At 47.2% G+C, this 19,526-nt stretch overlaps 1 protein-coding gene across 1 annotated transcript in view; it reads left to right on the forward strand.

Moving 5' to 3' along the window:
- The first annotated feature begins 1,625 nt into the window (after positions 1 to 1,625).
- The window catches only part of MSL2 (MSL complex subunit 2), a 45,700-nt gene continuing 27,799 nt past the window's right edge, over positions 1,626 to 19,526 (forward strand). Inside the window, exon 1 of the mRNA XM_038751422.1 lies at positions 1,626 to 1,909. Within this exon, the coding sequence (XP_038607350.1) occupies positions 1,768 to 1,909 (142 nt within the window). The 5' untranslated portion in view covers positions 1,626 to 1,767. The remainder of the gene's footprint in view (positions 1,910 to 19,526) is intronic.

Below are 19,526 nucleotides of genomic sequence, written 5' to 3' on the forward strand. Positions count from 1 at the left end.
GCCACCGACAGCACCGGCGGGACCAGCAGCAGCAGCAGGAGGAGGAAGGAGAGGAGGAGGAGGAGGAGGGGGCGCCCCGGGGCCCCGCGCCCCGACATGGGGGAACAGGCCCAGGCCAGCCCCAGCCCCAACCCAGGCCTCCTCCTCCTCCTCCACCTCTTCCTTCTCCTCCTCCGGCCCCGGAGTACAGCCGGCATGGACTGAGCACCCCCCTGCACGACGACCCACCAGGGCAGGACCGGCAGCAGCAGCAGCAGCCCGGGATTGGAAGGAGCAGCAGGAGCAGGCCTTGCAGTTGCAGCAGGAACAGGCCCTGCAGCTGCAGCAGCAGCAGCCTGGGGTTGTGAGCAGCGGCAGGGACGGGCCCTGTAGCTGCAGAAGCAGCAGCCCGGGATTGTGAGGAGGAGCAGCAGGGACAGGCCCTGCAGCAGTAGCGGCAGCCCGGGATTGTGAGCGGCTGCAGGGACAGGCCCTGTACCTGCATCAGGCCGGGATTGTGAGCAGCAGCGGTGGCCCAGGATTGTAAGGAGCACCAGGAACAGGCCCTGCAGCTGCAGCAGCAACCCGGGATTGTGAAGAGCGGCAGCGACCCAGGATTGTAAGGAGCAACAGGAACAGGCCCTGCAGCAGCAGCGACCCAGGATCGTAAGGAGCAACAGGAGCAGGCCCTGCAGCTGCAGCAGCAGCCCGGGATTGTGAGCAGCAGCAGGGACAGGTTCTGTAGCTGCAGCAGCAGCAGCCCGGGATTGTGAGCAGCAGCAGCAGAGACCCAGGATTGTAAGGAGTAGCAGGAACAGGCCCTGCAGCTGCAGCAACAACCCGGGATTGTGAGCAGCAGCAGGGACAGGTTCTGTAGCTGCAGCAGCAGCCCGGGATTGTGAGCAGCGGCAGCAGCGACCCGGGATTGCAAGGAGTAGCCGGAACAGACCCTGCAGCAGCAGCCCGGGATTGTGAGCAGCAACAGCGACCCAGGATTGTAAGGAGCAGCAGGAGGAGGCCCTGCAGCTGTAGCAGCCCGGGATTGTGGGCAGCACCAGGAACAGGCCTTGCAGCAGCAGCCTGGGATTGTGAGCAGCAGAGCAGCGACCCAGGATTTTGAGGAGCAGGCGCTGCAGCTGCAGCCCGGGCTTGTGGGCAGCACCAGGAACAGGCCTTGCAGCTGCAGCAGCAGCCCGGGATTGTGGGCAGCACCAGGAACAGGCCTTGCAGCTGCAGCAGCAGCCCGGGATTGTGGGCAGCACCGGGAACAGGCCTTGCAGCTGCAGCAGCAGCCCGGGATTGTGGGCAGCACCGGGAACAGGCCTTGCAGCTGCAGCAGCAGCCCGGGATTGTTAGCAGGGGCAGGCCCTGCAGGAGCAGCAGCCCGGGATTGTGGGCAGCACCGGGAACAGGCCCTGCAGCTGCAGCAGGCCGGGATTGTGAGCAGCAGCAGTGACCCAGGATTGTAAGGAGCGGCAGGAACAGGCCCTGCAGCTGCAGCAGCCACCCGGCATTGTGAGGAGCAACACCAGTAGCAACCGGGGATTGTGAGGATGCCTCGGCGGGGCTAGACCGCCAACCGGGCTCACCCGCCCGGGGGGGTGGAGCGTTCAGCAGATAGTCGGTGTTTGCTGGGGCCCGAGGAGGAGGAGGTTGGGCGGGCGTTGGGCCCCATGTGCGGGCGTGTTTGCCCAGGGCCGTATTTCGGTGAGCGTCCCGGGCCCGGTGCCCGTCCGGTGAGCCCGCCGCTTTGTGGACCCGGCGCCCACCGGAGCCGAAGCGTCTGCAATGAACCCGGTGAATGCCACTGCTCTCTACATTTCCGCCAGCCGCCTGGTGCTCACCTACGAGCCCGGAGACCCCAAGGCCTTCGCCGAGATCAGCAGGCTCCTCCCCTACTTCCGACAGTCGCTCTCCTGCTGCGTTTGCGGTAAGGCGCCCCACCGAGCGGGCCGGGGGAGGCGCAGGCCCTGGGTTCGAATTCCGACGCTAGCTCTCTTCCTCCCTTCAAGGCCCTACTGAGAGCTCACCTCCTCCAGGAGGCCTTCCCAGGCTGAGCCCCTTCCTTCCTCTCCCCCTTGCCCCCCTCTCCATCCCCCCATCTTACCTCCTTCCCTTCCCCACAGCACATGTATATATGCTTGTACATATTTATTACTCTATTTTACTTGTACATATCTATTTTATTTTGTTAGTATGTTTGGTTTTGTTCTCTGTCTCCTCCTTCTAGACTGTGAGCGCGCTGTTGGGTAGGGACTGTCTCTGTATGTTGCCAACTTGGACTTCCCAAGCGCTTAGTCCAGTACTCTGCACACAGTAAGCGCTCAATAAATGGGATTGAATGAATTCAAGCAATTAGTACAGCGCTCTGCACCCAGTGAGCGCTCAATAAATACGATGGAATGAATGAATGAAAGTGTGAGCCCTCCCCCTGCCCTCCCCACGGGGGACCCACCTGATGACCTTGGGTCTCCCCCAGCGCTCAGAGCGGTGCTTGGCATTCATTCATTCACTTATTTATTTTACTTGTACATATTTATTCTATTTATTTTATTCTGTTAATATGTTTTATTGAGCCCTACTGAGAGCTCACCTCCTCCAGGAGGCCTTCCCAGACTGAGCCCCTTCCTTCCTCTCCCCCTCGTCCCCCTCTCCATCCCCCCGCCTTACCTCCTTCCTTTCCCCACTGCACCTGTATATATGTATATATGTTTTTACGTATTTAATACTCTATTTTAGTTGTACGTATTCTATTTTATTTTGTTAATACGCTTTGTTTTGTTCTCTGTCTCCCTCTTCTAGACGGTGAGCCCACTGTTGGGTAGGGACCGTCTCTCTATGTTGCCAACTTGGACTTCCCAAGCGCTTAGTCCAGCGCTCTGCACACAGTAAGCGCTCAATAAATATGAAGCGCTTACTGTGTGCAGAGCACTGGACTAAGCGCTTGGGAAGTGCAAGTTGGCAACATTCATTCATTCAGTCGTAGTTATTGAGCGCTTACTGTGTGCAGAGCGCTGGACTAAGCGCTTGGGAAGTACAAGTTGGCAACATCTAGAGACGGGCCCTACCCAACAGCGGGCTCACAGTCTAGAAGGGGGAGGCAGACAACAAAGCAAAACATGTTAACAAAATAAAGTAGAATAAATATGTACAAATAAAATAAATAGAGTAATAAATCCGCACAAACGTATACATATATACAGGTGCTGTGGGGAGGGGAAGGAGGAGGGGGAGAGGCAGGAGGGGGCTCAGTCTGGGAAGGCCTCCTGGACACAGTAAGCGCTCAATAAATACGATTGAATGAATGAGCCCCATCCCCCCCCCCCCCCGCCTTACCTCCTTCCCCTCCCCACAGCACCTGTATAGATGTATATATGTTTGTACGGATTTATTACTCTATTTATTTTATTTGTACATATTTATTCTACTTTATTTTGTTAATGTTTTGTTTTGTTGTTTTGTTTCATTTGTATATATTCTATTCATTTTATTTTGTTAATGTGTTTTGTTTTGTTGTCTGTCTCCCTCTCCTAGACTGTGAGCCCACTGTTGGGTAGGGGCCGTCTCTAGATGTTGCCAACTTGGACTTCCCAAGCGCTTAGTACAGTGCTCTGCACCCAGCACTCAATAAATACGATTGAATGAATGAACTTCTCTGGGCCTCAGTTCCCTCATAAATAGAATAGTAAAGCTTTTAGTACAGTGCTCTGCACACAGTAAGCACTCAATAAATACGATTGATGAAAATGGGGAATCAGACTGCGAGCCCCACGTGGGACAACCTAATCACCTTGTATCCCCCCCCCCCCCCCCCAGCGCTTAGAACAGTGCTCGGCACGTAGTAAGCGCTTAACAGATACCATTATTATCAGATCTGTCTCACCTCCAGTTTGGGCTCCCTGAGTTTCTCTGCAGATGTTGGAGGCCGGCGGGTTTGGAGAACAGGCCAGGGAAAGACAGATCCCTTAAAATTATGGCCCTCGGCCTTTTAAACTCAAGTGGGATTCCACCTTTGTCAGATGGATTCATTCAGTCGTATTTATTGAGCACTTACTGTGTGCAGAGCACTGTACTAAGCGCTTGGGAAGTCCAAGTTGGCAACATATAGAGACGGTCCCTACCCAACAGTCGGCTCACAGTCTAGAAGGGAGAGACAGACAACAAAACAAAACATGGAGACAGGTGTCAAAGTCGTCAGAACAAATAGAATTAAAGCTAGATGCACATCATTAAGAAAATAAATAGAATAGTAAATATGTACAAGTGAAATAGAGTAATAAATCTGTACAAATATAAACAAGTGCTGTGGGGAGGGGAAGGAGAGGAAGTCAATCAAGCAGTCAATCAATCGTATTTATTGAGCGCTTACTGTGTGCAGAGCACTGTACTAAGCGCTTAGGAAGTACAAGTTGGCAACACAGAGAGACGGTCCCTACCCAACAGTGGGCTCACAGTTTAGAAGGAAAAAGGGGGCTTAGTCTGGGAAGGCCTCCCGGAGTGACTCGATCAGTTTTGGAGGGATGGGGGAATTATTTTTTTTGTCGCTCACGGTTTAGTCTGGATATATTGCCTTTTTATTTTTAGGCGCGGGGGGGAAAGTGGGCTAGTTTCGGTTGATGTTTTTCTGCAAGCGAGCCCCAACATGCATTCAGATGGCAAGGGAAGGCCTCGGTTTCCATGGGTGCAGATTCGTTCATTGATTCATTCTATCGTATTTATTTATTCATTCATTCAATCGTGTTTATTGAGCGCTTACCGTGTGCAGAGCACTGGACTAAGCGCTTGGGAAGTACAAGTTGGCAACATCTAGAGACGGTCCCTACCCAACAGTGGGCTCACAGTCTAGAAGGTGAAGACGGAGAACAAAACAGACCATCTTAACAAAATAAAATAGAATAAACATGTACAAATAAAATAGAGTAATAGCGCTTGGGAAGTCCAAGTTGGCAACATATCCTAAAACAGATCCCCCTCCTTCCTCTTCCCCTCCTCCCCACAGCACCTGTATCCATGTTTGTACGGATTTATTACTCTATTTGTACATATTTATTCTATTTATTTTATTTTGTGAATATGTTTTGTTTTGTTCTCTGTCTCCCCCTTCTAGACTGTGAGCCCACTGTTGGGTAGGGACCGTCTCTATACGTTGCCAACTTGTACTTCCCAAGCGCTTAGTACAGTGCTGTGCACACAGTAAGCGCTCAATAAATGCGATTGAATGAAAGAATCAGGCGTGCACCTAAAAAGGCTAGCCTTGGAAGTCATCAGTCAAGTCATAGGGACAGTTTTAAGATGGATTTCATCCCCTTTCCTAAAATCGGGTGGCGATCAACCAGGAGATGCCAGGAACTTGGGGTTCCTGATGGAGTATATCAAGCCAGACAAGGGGATGTTTAGAATCGGAATGGGTGACCTTTATCGCTGCAAAAGCTGAAATATGCCCAAATTTTACCACGAATTGGTAACTCGCAGTTGCCAGGCTTGTCATATCAGTGGCTAGTTCTATAACGAAAACCCTAAAAATATTTCTCAATGAGAGAAAGCAGCGTGGCTCAGTGGAAAGAACCCGGGCTCTGGAGTCAGTGGACATGGGTTCAAATCCCCGCCAATTGTCAGCTGTGTGACTTTGGGCAAGTGACTTCACTTCCCTGGGCCTCAGTTCCCTCATCTGCAAAATGGGGATGAAGACTGTGAGCCCCTCCCCCCCCCCATGGGACAGCCTGATCACCTTATAATAATAATAATAATAATAATAATAGGGATGGCATGTATTAAGCACTTACTATGTGCAAAGCAGTCGTCTAAGCGCTTAATAAATGCCATTATTATTATTACAGTGAGGTGCTAATTAAGCATTTTCCCACCTTCAAATTGGGCCCCCTCTGGAAATAAAAGCAAAACATAAAAGGTGAATTTCTGCAGTGGTAGGGCTGTTTGCAACCTAGTAACCTTAGCAGTGTAGGGGAATTTTGTTTGGCAGTGGGACTTTGTAGTTCTTCCTATTTCTACAACACTTTTTTCTTTTTTTTTTTGCTTGACTTCCTTTGGAAAAAAGGCTTGCCTGTTCGGCCCTTCCTCCCTCGTGATAAATAGGTGGCATTTTCATGTCAATTTTTCGAAATACATTTCTAACTTTTTTGCGAATATGTACCAAGCCTGGTTTATCTACCATCAATTATTTTAAGAGAAATATGTTCTTGCTTCTCTCATTACTTCCTTGTCCTTTGCCAATTTTTCTTTCGGAAAAGTTCTTGTGCGCGCCCCCCCCCCCCCCATTTGCTTTTTTTTTAATCAGCTGAAACTCAAGATAATAATGATAATAGTGGCATTTGTTAAGCGCTTACTGTGTACAAAGCACTGTTCTAAGCGCTGGAGAGGATACAAGGTGATCAGGTTGTCCCACGTGGGGCTCACAGCCTTAATCCCCAAATTACAGATGAGGCAACTGAGGCACAGAGAAGCTAAGTGACTTGCCCAAAGTCACACAGCTGACAAGTGGCGGAGCTGGGATTTGGGCTCTGGACCCACGATCTTGGGATCTTTGGGATTTGGACCCACGATCTTGGGCTCCTTCCACTGAGCTTACAGAAATCTTATAATTTCTGATAAATTAGGAAACCTGTATTAATACTATTCTCACATCTAATGTTATTTTAGAAAGAATTATCTCTGGAATCAGAGCCTCGTGAACTATCTGACTAGAATCTACATTGAACAAAGCAACTCTCATTCAATTACAGTACGATATATATGAAGTTGAATTTTCTGTTGCATAATGTAGGAAACCAACACAAAAAAGCCTTTCATAGAGTTCCACTAAAAGTCCCACAGAGACGGTTAAAAGTTGTAACTAAAATAGTTCAACTTAATTTAACTTAATGGAAACAATTTAGTGGAGAAGGCATATTGCAGTTCCTAATTTGAATGCCCCACTGTAGTAAGGACCAACTTGTACTTCCCAAGCGCTTAGTTCAGTGCTCTGCACACAGTAAGCGCTCAATACCTCCTTCCCTTCCCCACAGCACCTGTATATATGTATATATGTTTGTACAGATTTATTACTTTATTTATTTATTTATTTTACTTTTACATATCTATTCTGTTTATTTTGTTAGTATGTTTGGTTCTGTTCTCTGTCTCCCCCTTTTAGACTGTGAGCCCAATGTTGGGTAGGGACTGTCTCTATATGTTGTCAATTTGTACTTCCCAAGCGCTTAGTACAGTGCTCTGCACATAGTAAGCGCTCAATAAATATGATTGATTGATTGATTGATAAAGACGATTGAATGAATGAATGAATGAGTGGCCCCTTTTAAATCAAAATGCCTGAATGAAGCTGAATTTTATAAGGTTGCTTTACATGTTCATGCAAAGAACAGCTCTAGCTCACCTTCCTCTGATAAATTTAAAGCTTCTTGCTCCTTCCTAAGAAAAAAAAAGGTGGTGGGGGGGATGTGTGTAACCATGTAACCAGGGAGAAGCAGCGTGGCTCAGTGGAAAGAGCCTGGGCTTTGGAGTCAGAGGTCATGGGTTCAAATCCCGGCTCCACCAATTGTCAGTTGTGTGACTTTGGGCAAGTCACTTAACTTCTCTGGGCCTCAGTTACCTCATCTGTAAAGTGGGGATTAAGACTGTGAGCCCCCAGTGGGACAACCTGATCACTTTGTAACCTCCCCAGTGCTTAGAACAGTGCTTTGCACTTAGTAAGCGCTTAACAAATACCATTATTATTATTATCATCATCATCATCCCAAATTTCAATTACAGTATTGGTATTGTCTTTGACGGTTCATAAACTGAATTCACTCTGCCAGATTTTTCAGATTCAAATTTGAGAATTAGCAGGTATTTGTGATCACAGGGTTGTAAGAACTAGTTTGCTTCAATCAGACAATTGTTTATCTGGGTGCTGGGGAAAAACCCGGGCTGAAATACAATTTGCTTGGAAGACTTTTGACTCTTGCAAGGGGGATTTGAGAAAGTGTGGGGCGATTGGAGGAAGAGGTCAGGAGGGAAAAGTGTGGGTGTTCCCCTGGGAATTTTTAATGCCTGCCCTTCAGGAGGCACGGAATGCAGCTCCGGGGAGAATTCCCTGCAGGAACCCATTTCACTGTAAATAAAACTCTGTCGTCATTGCTTAAAGACTTTCAACTTTGCAAAGACCAATGTCTTGAAAAAGATTTCTAAAACCGTGGCTCAGTAGAAAGAGCCCGGGCTTTGGAGTTAGAGGTCAATCAATCAATCAATCAATCATATTTATTGAGCACTTACTGTGTGCAAAGCACTGTACTAAGCGCTTGGGAAGTACAAGTAGGCAACATATAGAGACAGTCCCTACCCAACAGTGGGCTCACAGTCTAAAAGGGGGAGACGGAGAACAAAACCAAACATACTAACAAAATAAAATAAATAGAATAGATGTGTACAAGTAAAATAAATAGAGTAATAAATTCGTACAAACATATATACATATATACAGGTGCTGTGGGGAAGGGAAGGAGGTAAGATGGGGGGGATGGAGAGGGGGACGAGGGGGAGAGGGTTTGAATCCCGGCTCCGCCACATGTCTGCTGTGTGACCTTGGGCAAGTCACTGAACTTCTCTGAGCCTCAGTGACCTCATCTGTAAAACGGGGATGAAGACTGTGAGCCCCCCGTGGGACAACCTGATCACCTTGTATCCCCCCCAGCTCTTAGAACAGTGCTTTGCACATAGTAAGCACTTAAATGCCATCATTAATTAATTAATTAATTAAAATACCTCTTAAGGTTGCTTTTGCCATCCATTCCACCTCTCCATCCCCCCGTCGTACCTCCTTCCCTTCCCCACAGCACCTGTATATATGTTTGTACATATTTATTACTCTATTTATTTATTTTACTTGTACGTATCTATTCTATTTATTTTATTTTGTTAGTATGTTTGGTTTTGTTCTCTGTCTCCCCCTTTTAGACTGTGAGCCCACTGTTGGGTAGGGACTGTCTCTATATGTTGCCAACTTGTACTTCCCAAGCACTTAGTACAGTGCTCTGCACACAGTAAGCGCTTAATAAATACGATTGATTGATTGATTGATCCATTTCCCTGTCCCCTAATCTTACTGTCTTGTCAATCAGTGGTATTTATTGAGTGCTTATTGTGTGCAGAGCACTGTATTAAGCGCTTGGGAGAGTACAGTACAACAGAATTAGCAGACACATTCCCCGCCTATAAGGGGTTTACAGTCTAGAGGGGGAGCCAGATGTTAATGTAATTAAGAATTAATTACAGAATTAATTCTAGACTGTGGGCCCACTGTTGGGAAGGGACCGTCTCTATATGTTGCCAACTTGTACTTCCCAAGCGCTTAGTACAGTGGTCTGCACACAGTAAGTGCTCAAGAAATACGATTGAATGAATGAATATATAATATATAATTTATAGGTATGTGTGGAAGGGCTTTGGGGTTGATGATGGGGTGAATATCAAATGCCCAGAGGTCACAGATCCAAGTGCATAGGGGATCTGTGCACTAGCGCTTAGAACAGTGCTTTGCACATAGTAAGCACTTAATAATGCTATCATTATTATTAGTATTATCGTGTGCACGCAGAAGCAGCATGGCTCAGTGGAAAGAGCCCGGGCTTGGGAGTCAGAGGTCATGGGTTCTAATGCCGGCTCTGCCACTTGTCAGCTGTGTGACTTTGGGCAAGTCATTTCACTTCTCTGGGCCTCAGTTACCTCATCTGTAAAATGGGGATTAAGACTGTGAGCCCCACGTGGGGCAACCTGATTACCTTGTATCCACCTCAGTGCTTAGAACAGTGCTTGGCACATAGTAAGCGCTTAACAAATACCAGCATTATTATTATTTATTATTAAAATGAGGATGAAGACTGTGAGCCCCCTGTGGGACAACCTGATCACCTTGTAGCCTCCCCAGCACTAAGAAAAGTGAGAAGCAGCGTGGCTCAGTGGAAAGAGCCCTGGTTTTGGAGTCAGAGGTCATGGGTTCAAATCCCGGCTCTGCCAATTGTCAGCTGTGTGACTTTGGGCAAGTCACTTCACTTCCCTGGGCCTCAGTTACTTCATCTGTAAAATGGGGATTAAGACTGTGAGCCTGTGGGACAACCTGATCACCTTGTATCCCCCCAGCGCTTAGAACAGTGCTTGGCACATAGTAAGCGCTTAACAAATGACATTATTCTTATTATCCTAAGGGACTTGGGTTTTCTCTCCTCCCCTGGGATCTCACTTTGCCCCTTGTTGGCCCATCTGAGCCAGTTGTCAGCTTGTGGGAAGTGAGGAGATGCTAACAAGAGACCTGCTAAGTTTGAGGGCTCTATTAGTGCTCTGCACACAGTAAGCGCTCAATAAGTACGATTGAATGAATGAATAATGGGGGTCGGTTTGGAGCAGGATAAGGGTTGGCCCGTCATCTACACGGGGCTTTTCTAGACTGTGAGCCTGTTGTTGGGTAGGGACTGTCTCCGTATGTTGCCGACTTGTACTTCCCAAGCGCTTAGTACAGAGAAGCAGCGTGGCTCAGTGGAAAGAGCCCGGGCTTTGGAGTCAGTGGTCATGGGTTCCCGGCTCCACCAATTGCCAGCTGTGTGACTTTGGGCAAGTCACTTCACCTCTCTGGGCCCCGGTTCCCTCATCTGTGAAATGGGGATTGACCGTGAGCCCCCCGTGGGACAACCTGATCACCTTGTAGCCTCCCCGGCGCTTAGAACAGTGAGAAGCAGCATGGCTCAGTGGAAAGAGCCCGGGTTTTGGAGTCAGAGGTCATGGGTTCAAATCCCGGCTGTGCCAGTGTGTGACTTTGGGCAAGTCGCTTCACTTCTCTGGGCCTCAGTTACTTCATCTGTAAAATGGGGATTAAGACTGTGAGCCCCCTGTGGGACAACCTGATCACCTTGTAACCTCCCCAGCGCTTAGAACAGTGCTTTGCACACAGTAAGCCCTTAATAAATTCATTCATTCAGTCGTATTTATTGAGCGCTTACTGTGTGCAGAGCACTGTACTAAGCGCTTGGGAAATACAAGTTGGCAACATATACAGTCCCTACCCAACAGCGGCTTCACAGTCTAGAAGGGGGAGACAGACAACAAAACATATTAACAAAACAAAATAAATAGAATAAATATGTACAAGTAAAATAAATAAGTAGAGTAATAAATATGTACAAACATATATACATTTATACAGGTGCTGTGGGGAGGGGAAGGAGGTAAGGCAGGAGGGATGAGGAGGGGGAGAAGGAGGAGGGGGCTCAATCTGGGAAGGCCTCCTGGAGGAGGTGAGCTCTCAGTAGGGCTTTGAAGACTGGGGGGGGGGGGGTCAAGTAACTATATTGCCGACTTGTATTTCCCAAGCGCTTAGTACAGAGAAGCAGCGTAGCTCAGTGGAAAGAGCACGGGCTTTGGAGTCAGTGGTCATGGGTTCAAATCCGGGCTCCGCCAATTGCCAGATGTGTGACTTTGGGCAAGTCACTTCACTTCTCTGGGCCTCGGTTCCCTCATCTGTGAAATGGGGATTGACCGTGAGCCCCCCGTGGGACAACCTGATCACCTTGTAGCCTCCCCAGCGCTTAGAACAGTGAGAAGCAGCATGGCTCAGTGGACAGAGCCCGGGTTTTGGAGTCAGAGGTCCAGCTGTGTGACTTTGGGCAAGTCACTTCACTTCTCTGGGCCTCAGTTACTTCATCTGTAAAATGGGGATTAAAACTGAGCCCCTTATCACCTTGTAAGCTCCCCAGCGCTTAGAACAGTGCTTTGCACATAGTAAGCGCTTAATAAATGCCATCATCATCATCATCAACAGTGCTTTGCACATAGTAAGCGCTTAAATGCCATCATTATCACTATTATTATTATTAATCATCATCAATCGTATTTATTGAGCGCTTACTGTGTGCAGAACACTGTACTAAGCGCTTGGGAAGTACAAGTTGAGAACACATAGAGACAGTCCCTACCCAACAGTGGGCTCACAGTCTAAAAGGGGGAGACAGAGAACAAAACCAAACATACTAACAAAATAAAATAAATAGAATAGATATGTACAAGTAAAATAAATAAATAGAGTAATAAATATGTACAAACATATATACATATATACAGGTGCTGTGGGGAAGGGAAGGAGGTAAGATGGGATGGAGAGGGGGGTGAGGGGGAGAGGAAGGAAGGGGCTCAGTCTGGGAAGGCCTCCTGGAGGAGGTGAGCTCTCAGTAGGGCCTTGAAGTAAGGAAGAGAGCTAGCTTGGCGGATGGGCAGAGGGAGGGCATTCCAGGCCCAGGGGATGACGTGGGCCGGGGGTCGATGGCGATAATATAAGTATATTATTACTTATATAATAAGTAATAATAATAATTATTATTACTACAGTGCTCTGCACACAGTAAGCGCTCAATAAATACGGTTGAATGAATGAATAAAGGGGCCCTGGAGTTCTGGAACTAACCCAGTCTTCTGGATTGGCTCTGGGCTGAAATGACCAACTCACTGTACCTCAGTCTCGTCTATTTCACTGCCGCCCAAGTCCTGCATCTGGCTTGGAACTCCCACCCCCTTCCGATCCGACCGACCATCATTCTTCTCCACCCTCAAAGCCTTTTTAAAATCCCATCTCCTCCAAGAGGCCTTCCCCGGCTAAACTGTTGTTTCCTCTGTTGCCTCTCCCACCTGCCTCACCCAGGCACTTAGATATGTCCCCCCCCCCCACCCCCAGCCCTCAGCTGTGTGACCTTGGGCTAGTGGTTTCACTTCTCTGTGCCTCAGTTACCTCATCTGGATAAAGAAGATTAAGACTGTGAGCTCGATGTGAGACAGGACCTGTGCCCAACCTGATTAATTCCTGTCTACCCTGGTGCTTAGTACAGTGCCTAGCACGTATTCATTCATTTGATCGTATTTATTGAGCGCTTACTGTGTGCAGAGCACTGTACTAAGCGCTTGGGAAGTACAAGTTGGCCACATATAGAGACGGTCCCTACCCAACAGTGGGCTCACGGTCTAGAGTAAGCGCTTCACATGCGCTCCCGTGAAAATAAAACAAATGTACACATCCTTAATTTATTTAAACGTCTGTCTCCCCCTCTAACCTGTAAGCTGCTTGTGGGCAGGGAACTTGCCTACCCACTCTGCTGTAGTCTCCCAAGTGTTTAGGGCAGTGCTGTGCACACAATAAATGCTCAATAAATACGCCCTAAACATAGTTGGGAGTTGCTAGACTGCTGGTTCTCCTCTGCACATAGTAAACGCTTAGCAAAAACCACAATTAAAATTATTAATTACTACAAAGGGACTGGAGCCACTGAGGAAGTCTTTGAGTAGACAGGAACCAGAAGCTGTTTTCTTTCCTTTGGCTTTCACCTGTAGTTTTGATCTGCCGAGAGGTGACTTCTTTTGTCTTCATTCTGGTTTCACCTCTGTGTGTTTCATCTCTGTGTATGTGCAGCTAGCCAATCCAGGCTTGATCCCCAGCTATCATCTTTGCCTCTTCCCTTTTATGTTTATATCCCGGCCTAATTTCTCCAAATGTTTCTCCTCTGGCCTTGCTACATGCCTTTTGGAGAACTCCAATTACAAGTATTAGTACTGACTATTTCAAAACTTCATTCCCTGCTCACTGCCTCATAATATTGGTGGTGGCTAATTACTGCACTCTTAACCATCTATCCCTTGGCATCTTTCCCTGCCACAATTTATCTAGAAATGCCGTGATGATTTAATTTTCCCACATTGAAGCTCCAGATGATAATAATAATGATGGCATTTAAGTGCTTACTATGTGCGAAGCACTGTTCTAAGCACTGGGGGGTCATAAGGTGATCGGGTTGTCCCACGTGGGGCTCACAGTCTGCATCCCATTTTACAGATTCATTCAGTCATTTATTGAGCGCTTAATGTGTGCAGAGCACTGTACTAAGTGCTTGGGAAGTACAAGTTGGCAACATAGAGATGGCCCCTACCCAACAGCGGGCTCACAGTCTAGAAGGGGGAGACACAACAAAACAAAACATATTAACAGAAAAAAATAAATAGAATATGTGAATATGTACAAGTAATTCATTCATTCATTCAATCGTATTGAGCGCTTACTGTGTGCAGAGCACTGTACTAAGCGCTTGGGAAGTACAAGTTGGCAACATATAGAGACGGTCCCTACCCAGCAGCGGGCTCACAGTCTAGAAGGGGGAGACAAAACAAAACATATTAACAGAAAAAAATAAATAGAATGTGTGAATATGTACAAGTAATTCATTCATTCAGTCATATTTATTGAGCGCTTACTGTGTGCAGAGCTCTGTACTAATTACTTGGGAAGTACAAGTTGGCAACATATAGAGACAGTCCCTACCCAACAGCGGGCTCACAGTCTAGAAGGGGGAGACAAGAGAACAAAACAAAACATATTAACAGAATAAAATAAATAGAATGTAAGTATGTACAAGTAACATAAATAGAGTAATAAATCTGTACAAATGTATACACAGGTGCTGTGGGGAGGGGAAGGAGGTAGGGCGGGGGGGGATGGGGAGGGGGAGAGGAAGGAGGGGGCTCAGTCTGGGATGAGGTAACAGGCTCAGAGAAGTTAAGTGACTTGCCCAAGGTCACACAGCAGATATGTAACGGAGCTGGGATTAGAACCCACGACCTCTGACGCCCATGCGCTTTCCACTGAGCCACGCTGCACCTGGTGATCTCTCCAGTCTCTGCCAGGTGAACTTTGAACTCCAGAACTAACTTTGTAAACCAGTGGGTGATGCCTGTTGACATTCTCCTACTTACTTTTCCTCTTTATTAGGTTAAAAGACTTGAAATCCCCCAGGCTAATAATTCTGTTTTGACATAATTTTATTTTAAAGCACTTTCCGTAGCCTTCATTAAAATATATGGCATAGTGAGTGGATGAAATACCTTTGTTTTTCCAGGCCATCGTACATTAGGGGGAAACTAATTTCATCAGCTACAGCATTCTAGTCGATTTAGAGCCACAGGGTAGAATTCTGCAAAGTGAAGGTAGCCTCTGCTTTCCCTGGTTGCCTCAGAGCAGGGTTCAGGTGCACAACTGAGGAATTTTCCTGTGAGATTGTGTGGTATTATTTCACTTTTCCCAGACCACGAAGTGAGCACTCAACCATCCTGATTGTGTTAATGTGTTGTTGTTTTCTGTTGTTGTTGTTGCTGCTCAGCATTTTCTACAAGAGCCAAATTCATTCCGGACATTGAAGCTCCGGATGATAATAATAATGATGGCATTTGTTAAGTATGTACTATGTGCAAAGCACTGTTCTAAGCACTGGGGGGTTATAAGGTGATCAGGTTGTCCCACGGGCGGCTCACAGTCTTCATCCCCATTTTACAGATTCATTCAATTGTATTTATTGAGCGCTTACTGTGTGCAGAGCGCTGTACGAAGCGCTTGGGAATTACACGTCGGCAACATAAAGAGATGGTCCCTACCCAACGACGGGCTCACAGTCTAGAAAGGGGAGACGGACGACAAAGCATGTAGACAAGTGTCAAAATTGTCAGAACAGATAGAATTAAAGCTCTGTGCGCATTAACAAAATAAATAGAATAGGAAATATTTGCAAGTAAAATAGAGTAATGAGTCTGTACAAATATATACAAGTGCTGTGGGGAGAGGAAGGAGGTAGGGCGGGGGGGGAGGATGAGAGGAAAAAGGGGGCTCAGTCTGGGAAGGCGTCTTGGAGGAGGTGAGCTCTCAGTAGGGCTTTGAAGGGAGGAAGAGAGCTAGCTTGGCGGATGTGTGGAGGGAGGGCATTCCGGGACAGGGGAAGGATGTGGGCCGGGGGTGTCGATGGTGGGACGGGCGAGAACGAGGAACAGTGAAGAGGTTAGCGGCGGCAGAGGAGCGGAGGGTGCGGGCTGGGTTGGAGAAGGAGAGAAGGGAGGTGAGGTAGGAGGGGGCGAGGGGATGGACAGCCTAGAAGCCCAGGGTGAGTAGAATTCTGCCTGATGCGCAGATTGATTGGTAGCCACTGGAGATTTTTGAGGAGGGGAGTGACATGCTCAGAGCGTTTCTGGACAAAGATAATCCAAGCAGCAGGGTGAAGTATAGACTGAAGCGGGGAGAGACAGGAGGATGGGAGATCAGAGAGGAGGCTGATGCAGTAAATCACTCTCACATGTGTCAGAAATGCTCTTCTAGCTCCTTTGACTGTGGCAAATTACCCTCCCCTTTGCTTTAAGGTATGACAGAGGCTGGGGGCGTGGGGAGGGGGTTTCAGGGCTTCCCTGTATTGTTCTTGTAGTCGATCAGTGGTATTGGTTTACTAGAAGCCAATGGCCTTGAAACCGATGGTCTGAATTGACTTCCTTTCACCCCTAGATTGTCAACTCGGGTCTACTAAGGGCTTAAGCGCTTAACATACCACAGTTATTGTTACTAAGCTCCGAGGGGGGAAAAAACCCAACTCTCCAGGGGCTCGCAATCTAAAACTAAGGTGAGGAAGAGTTTGGCCACAGAAATGGTGAAGAGGAAATAATAGAAATGCCAAAGGGCTTGATATACAGTCTTCTGCACTCAGGTTTTCAGCAAGTACTCTCAATTACTTACTGAGCCCCTGTTGAGGGTGAAGCACTGTGTTAAACATGCAGAAGAGCATACAGTTGTGACTTCCCCTCAAGGAGTAGTGGGCCTGAGTGAGAGAGGTAAAAGGTATTTATAATAATAATAATAATGGTTCTTGTTAAATTCTTACTATGTGCCATGCACAGTTCTAAGCACTAGGGAAGATACAAGCTAATCAGATTGGACATAGCCCCGTCCCATATGGGGCTCACATTCTTAGTCCCCATTTTTTAGATGAGGTAACTGAGGCCCAGAGAAGTTAGTTCATTTGTCCAAGGTCACATAGCAGACACAGGATTATAATCCAGGGCCTTCTGACTCCAGGGCCATGCTAAAGGAAGGTAAAACAGAAAGTAGTCCCAAGTATACGAGGGTGAAGGGTAAAACATCAACCGAACAAATAGAAGTATGTGTATGAATGTAAATGCTAAGGAGAGGAATAAAATGCATCATTTGTAAGGGTGACTTCTGAGTTGGTTAGGATGTTGTGAATTGGAGAAGCTGCCAGAAGGAGGGCGGATTTCAGGAGAACTTGGAAAGGAGTTTGGGGTTTGGCAGGCTTGGGGTGTGTGGAGTTCCAGGCCGGGCACAGTGTGAGTCAGGGTTTAAGAGCTGGAGAACCGTTCATTTAAGATAGAGAAAACAGTGTTCTGCACACAGTAAGCGCCCAATAAATACGATTGAACGAATGGTAGGGAGCCTCGAAGCCAGTCGCGAGGTGTTTTTCCTTGGTGTGGATGAAGGTGGATGGCGATTGGAGGGTTTGGAGGAGAGGAGAGATGAGTGCCAAGCGATGCTTCAAAAAGACGCTTGAAGGATTTAAGGAAACCTGAGGCAGGGTGATCCCGTAGCTTAATCAGCGCTACAGTGAGTTGAAACAGGTTGGTAGCCGTTGAGAAGCAGCGTGGCTCAGTGGAAAGAGCACGGGCTTTGGAATCAGAGGCCACGGGTTTGAATCCCGGCTCTGCCAGTTGTATAGCTGTGTGACTTTGGACAAGTCACTTAACTTCTCCGGGCCTCAGTTACCGCATCTGAAAAATGGGGATTAAGACTGTGAGCCTCCTGTGGGATAACCTGATCACCTTGTAACCTCCCCAGTGCTTAGAACAGTGCTTTGCACATAGTAAGTGCTTAATAAATGCTATTATTATTATTATTTAGTTGGAGATGGGAAGGAGATGGGAAGTTTCAGAAAAGGTGTAGAAGAATCTGACCTAACACACCTTCTGAGAGTTTATAAACTCAAATTTTTTTTTAATGGCATTTGTTAAGTACCTATTGTGTGCCAGCCACTATTCTAAGCACTGGGGTAGATATAAGGTGGTAATAATAATAATAATGTTGATATTTGTTAAGCTCTTACTTGTGCCAAGCACTGTTTTAAGCTCTGGGGGATACAGGGTAATCAGGGTTTGTCCCACGTGGGGCTCACAGTCTTAATCTTAGAGAAGCAGCATGGCTCAGTGGAAAGAGCACAGGCTTTGGAGTCAGAGATCACGGGTTCAAATCCCGCCTTTGCCACTTGTCAGCTGTGTGACTTTGGGCAAGTCACTTAACTTCTCTGGGCCTCAGTTCCCTCATCTGTAAAGTGGGGATTAAGACTGTGAGCCCCACATGGGACAACCTGTTCACTTTGTAAACTCCCCAGCGCTTAGAACAGTGCTTTGCACATAGTAAGCGCTTAATAAATGCCATCATTATTATTATATTATTATTAATCCCCAACTGAGGCACAGTGAAGTGACTTGCCCAGAGTCACACAGCTGAGAAGCGGCAGTGCTGGGATTAGAACCCATGACCTCTGACTCCCAAGCCCGGGCTCTTTCCACTGAGCCATGCTGCTTCCCCTAGGACACAGTCCATGTCCCATGTGGGGCTCGCTGGTGTAATCCCCGTTATACAGATGGGGTAACTGAAGCTTAGAGAAGTGTTGTGGCGTGTGTTGTGTTGTGATGTGCCCAGGGTCGCACAGCAGCCGAGTGGTGGAACTGGGACTAGAACTCAGTTCCGTCCAAATCCCAGCCCATGCTCTATCCACGAGGCCGGGTTGTTTCTATGTAGTTTGCTCTGCGTAGTTTGTCTTTCCTTAGCAACTATTACCTTGAGCAAAGAGCAGTGGGAACTTTAGTAGCCAACAAGAGGCCCTCCCTATGGGGAAGTGATTTGAAAATTTCAAAGTTTTACAACTCGGAGTAGTCAACAATTACATGTAACCCTGCAAAACTCAACTCAAATTTTAGTTACTTCTCTGCTTATATACGGTCATTTCTCTCCCACTCTTCAAACCCCTTTTTTTTTCATGCTATTTGTTAAGTGCTTACTATGTTCCATGCACTGTTCTAAACACTAAGGTGGATACAAGTTTATCAGGTTGGACACAGTCCCTGTCCCACATGGGGCTCACAGTCTAAGTAGGAGGGAGAACGGGTATCGAATCCCCCCATTTTGCAAACGAGGAAACTGAGGCACAGAGAAGTTAAGTGACTTGCCCAAGGTCACGCAGCAAGCAGTTGGCAGAGCCAGGATTCAAACTCAGGGCCACTGACTGCCATGCCACTTCTCATGTCTACAGTCCTCTAGACTGTAAGCTCTTTGTGGGCGGGGGTTGTGCTTACCAACTCTGTTGTAGTCTCCCAAGTGCTTTGTATAGTGCTCTGCACACAATAAGTGCTCATTAAACTTCTAGTCTTCTAGAAAGTCTTCTAGACTGTGAGCCTGCTGTTGGGTAGGGACCGTCTCTATATGTTGCCAACTTGTACTTCCCAAGCGCTTAGTACAGTGCTCTGCACACAGTAAGCGCTCAATAAATACAATTGAATGAATTAAACATGATTGATTGTTTAGACATAATTGCTCCACCACTTAAGTTGAAAGCACTATTTGGATATTTAAAGTTGCGATGCCAATTGGCATATATTTAGATCCTTATCTAATATTTTCTTTATCATTTTGAAGGCCCTTT

Source organism: Tachyglossus aculeatus, chromosome 1, assembly GCF_015852505.1.
Source record: "Tachyglossus aculeatus isolate mTacAcu1 chromosome 1, mTacAcu1.pri, whole genome shotgun sequence".
Classification (NCBI taxonomy): Eukaryota; Metazoa; Chordata; class Mammalia; order Monotremata; family Tachyglossidae; genus Tachyglossus; species Tachyglossus aculeatus.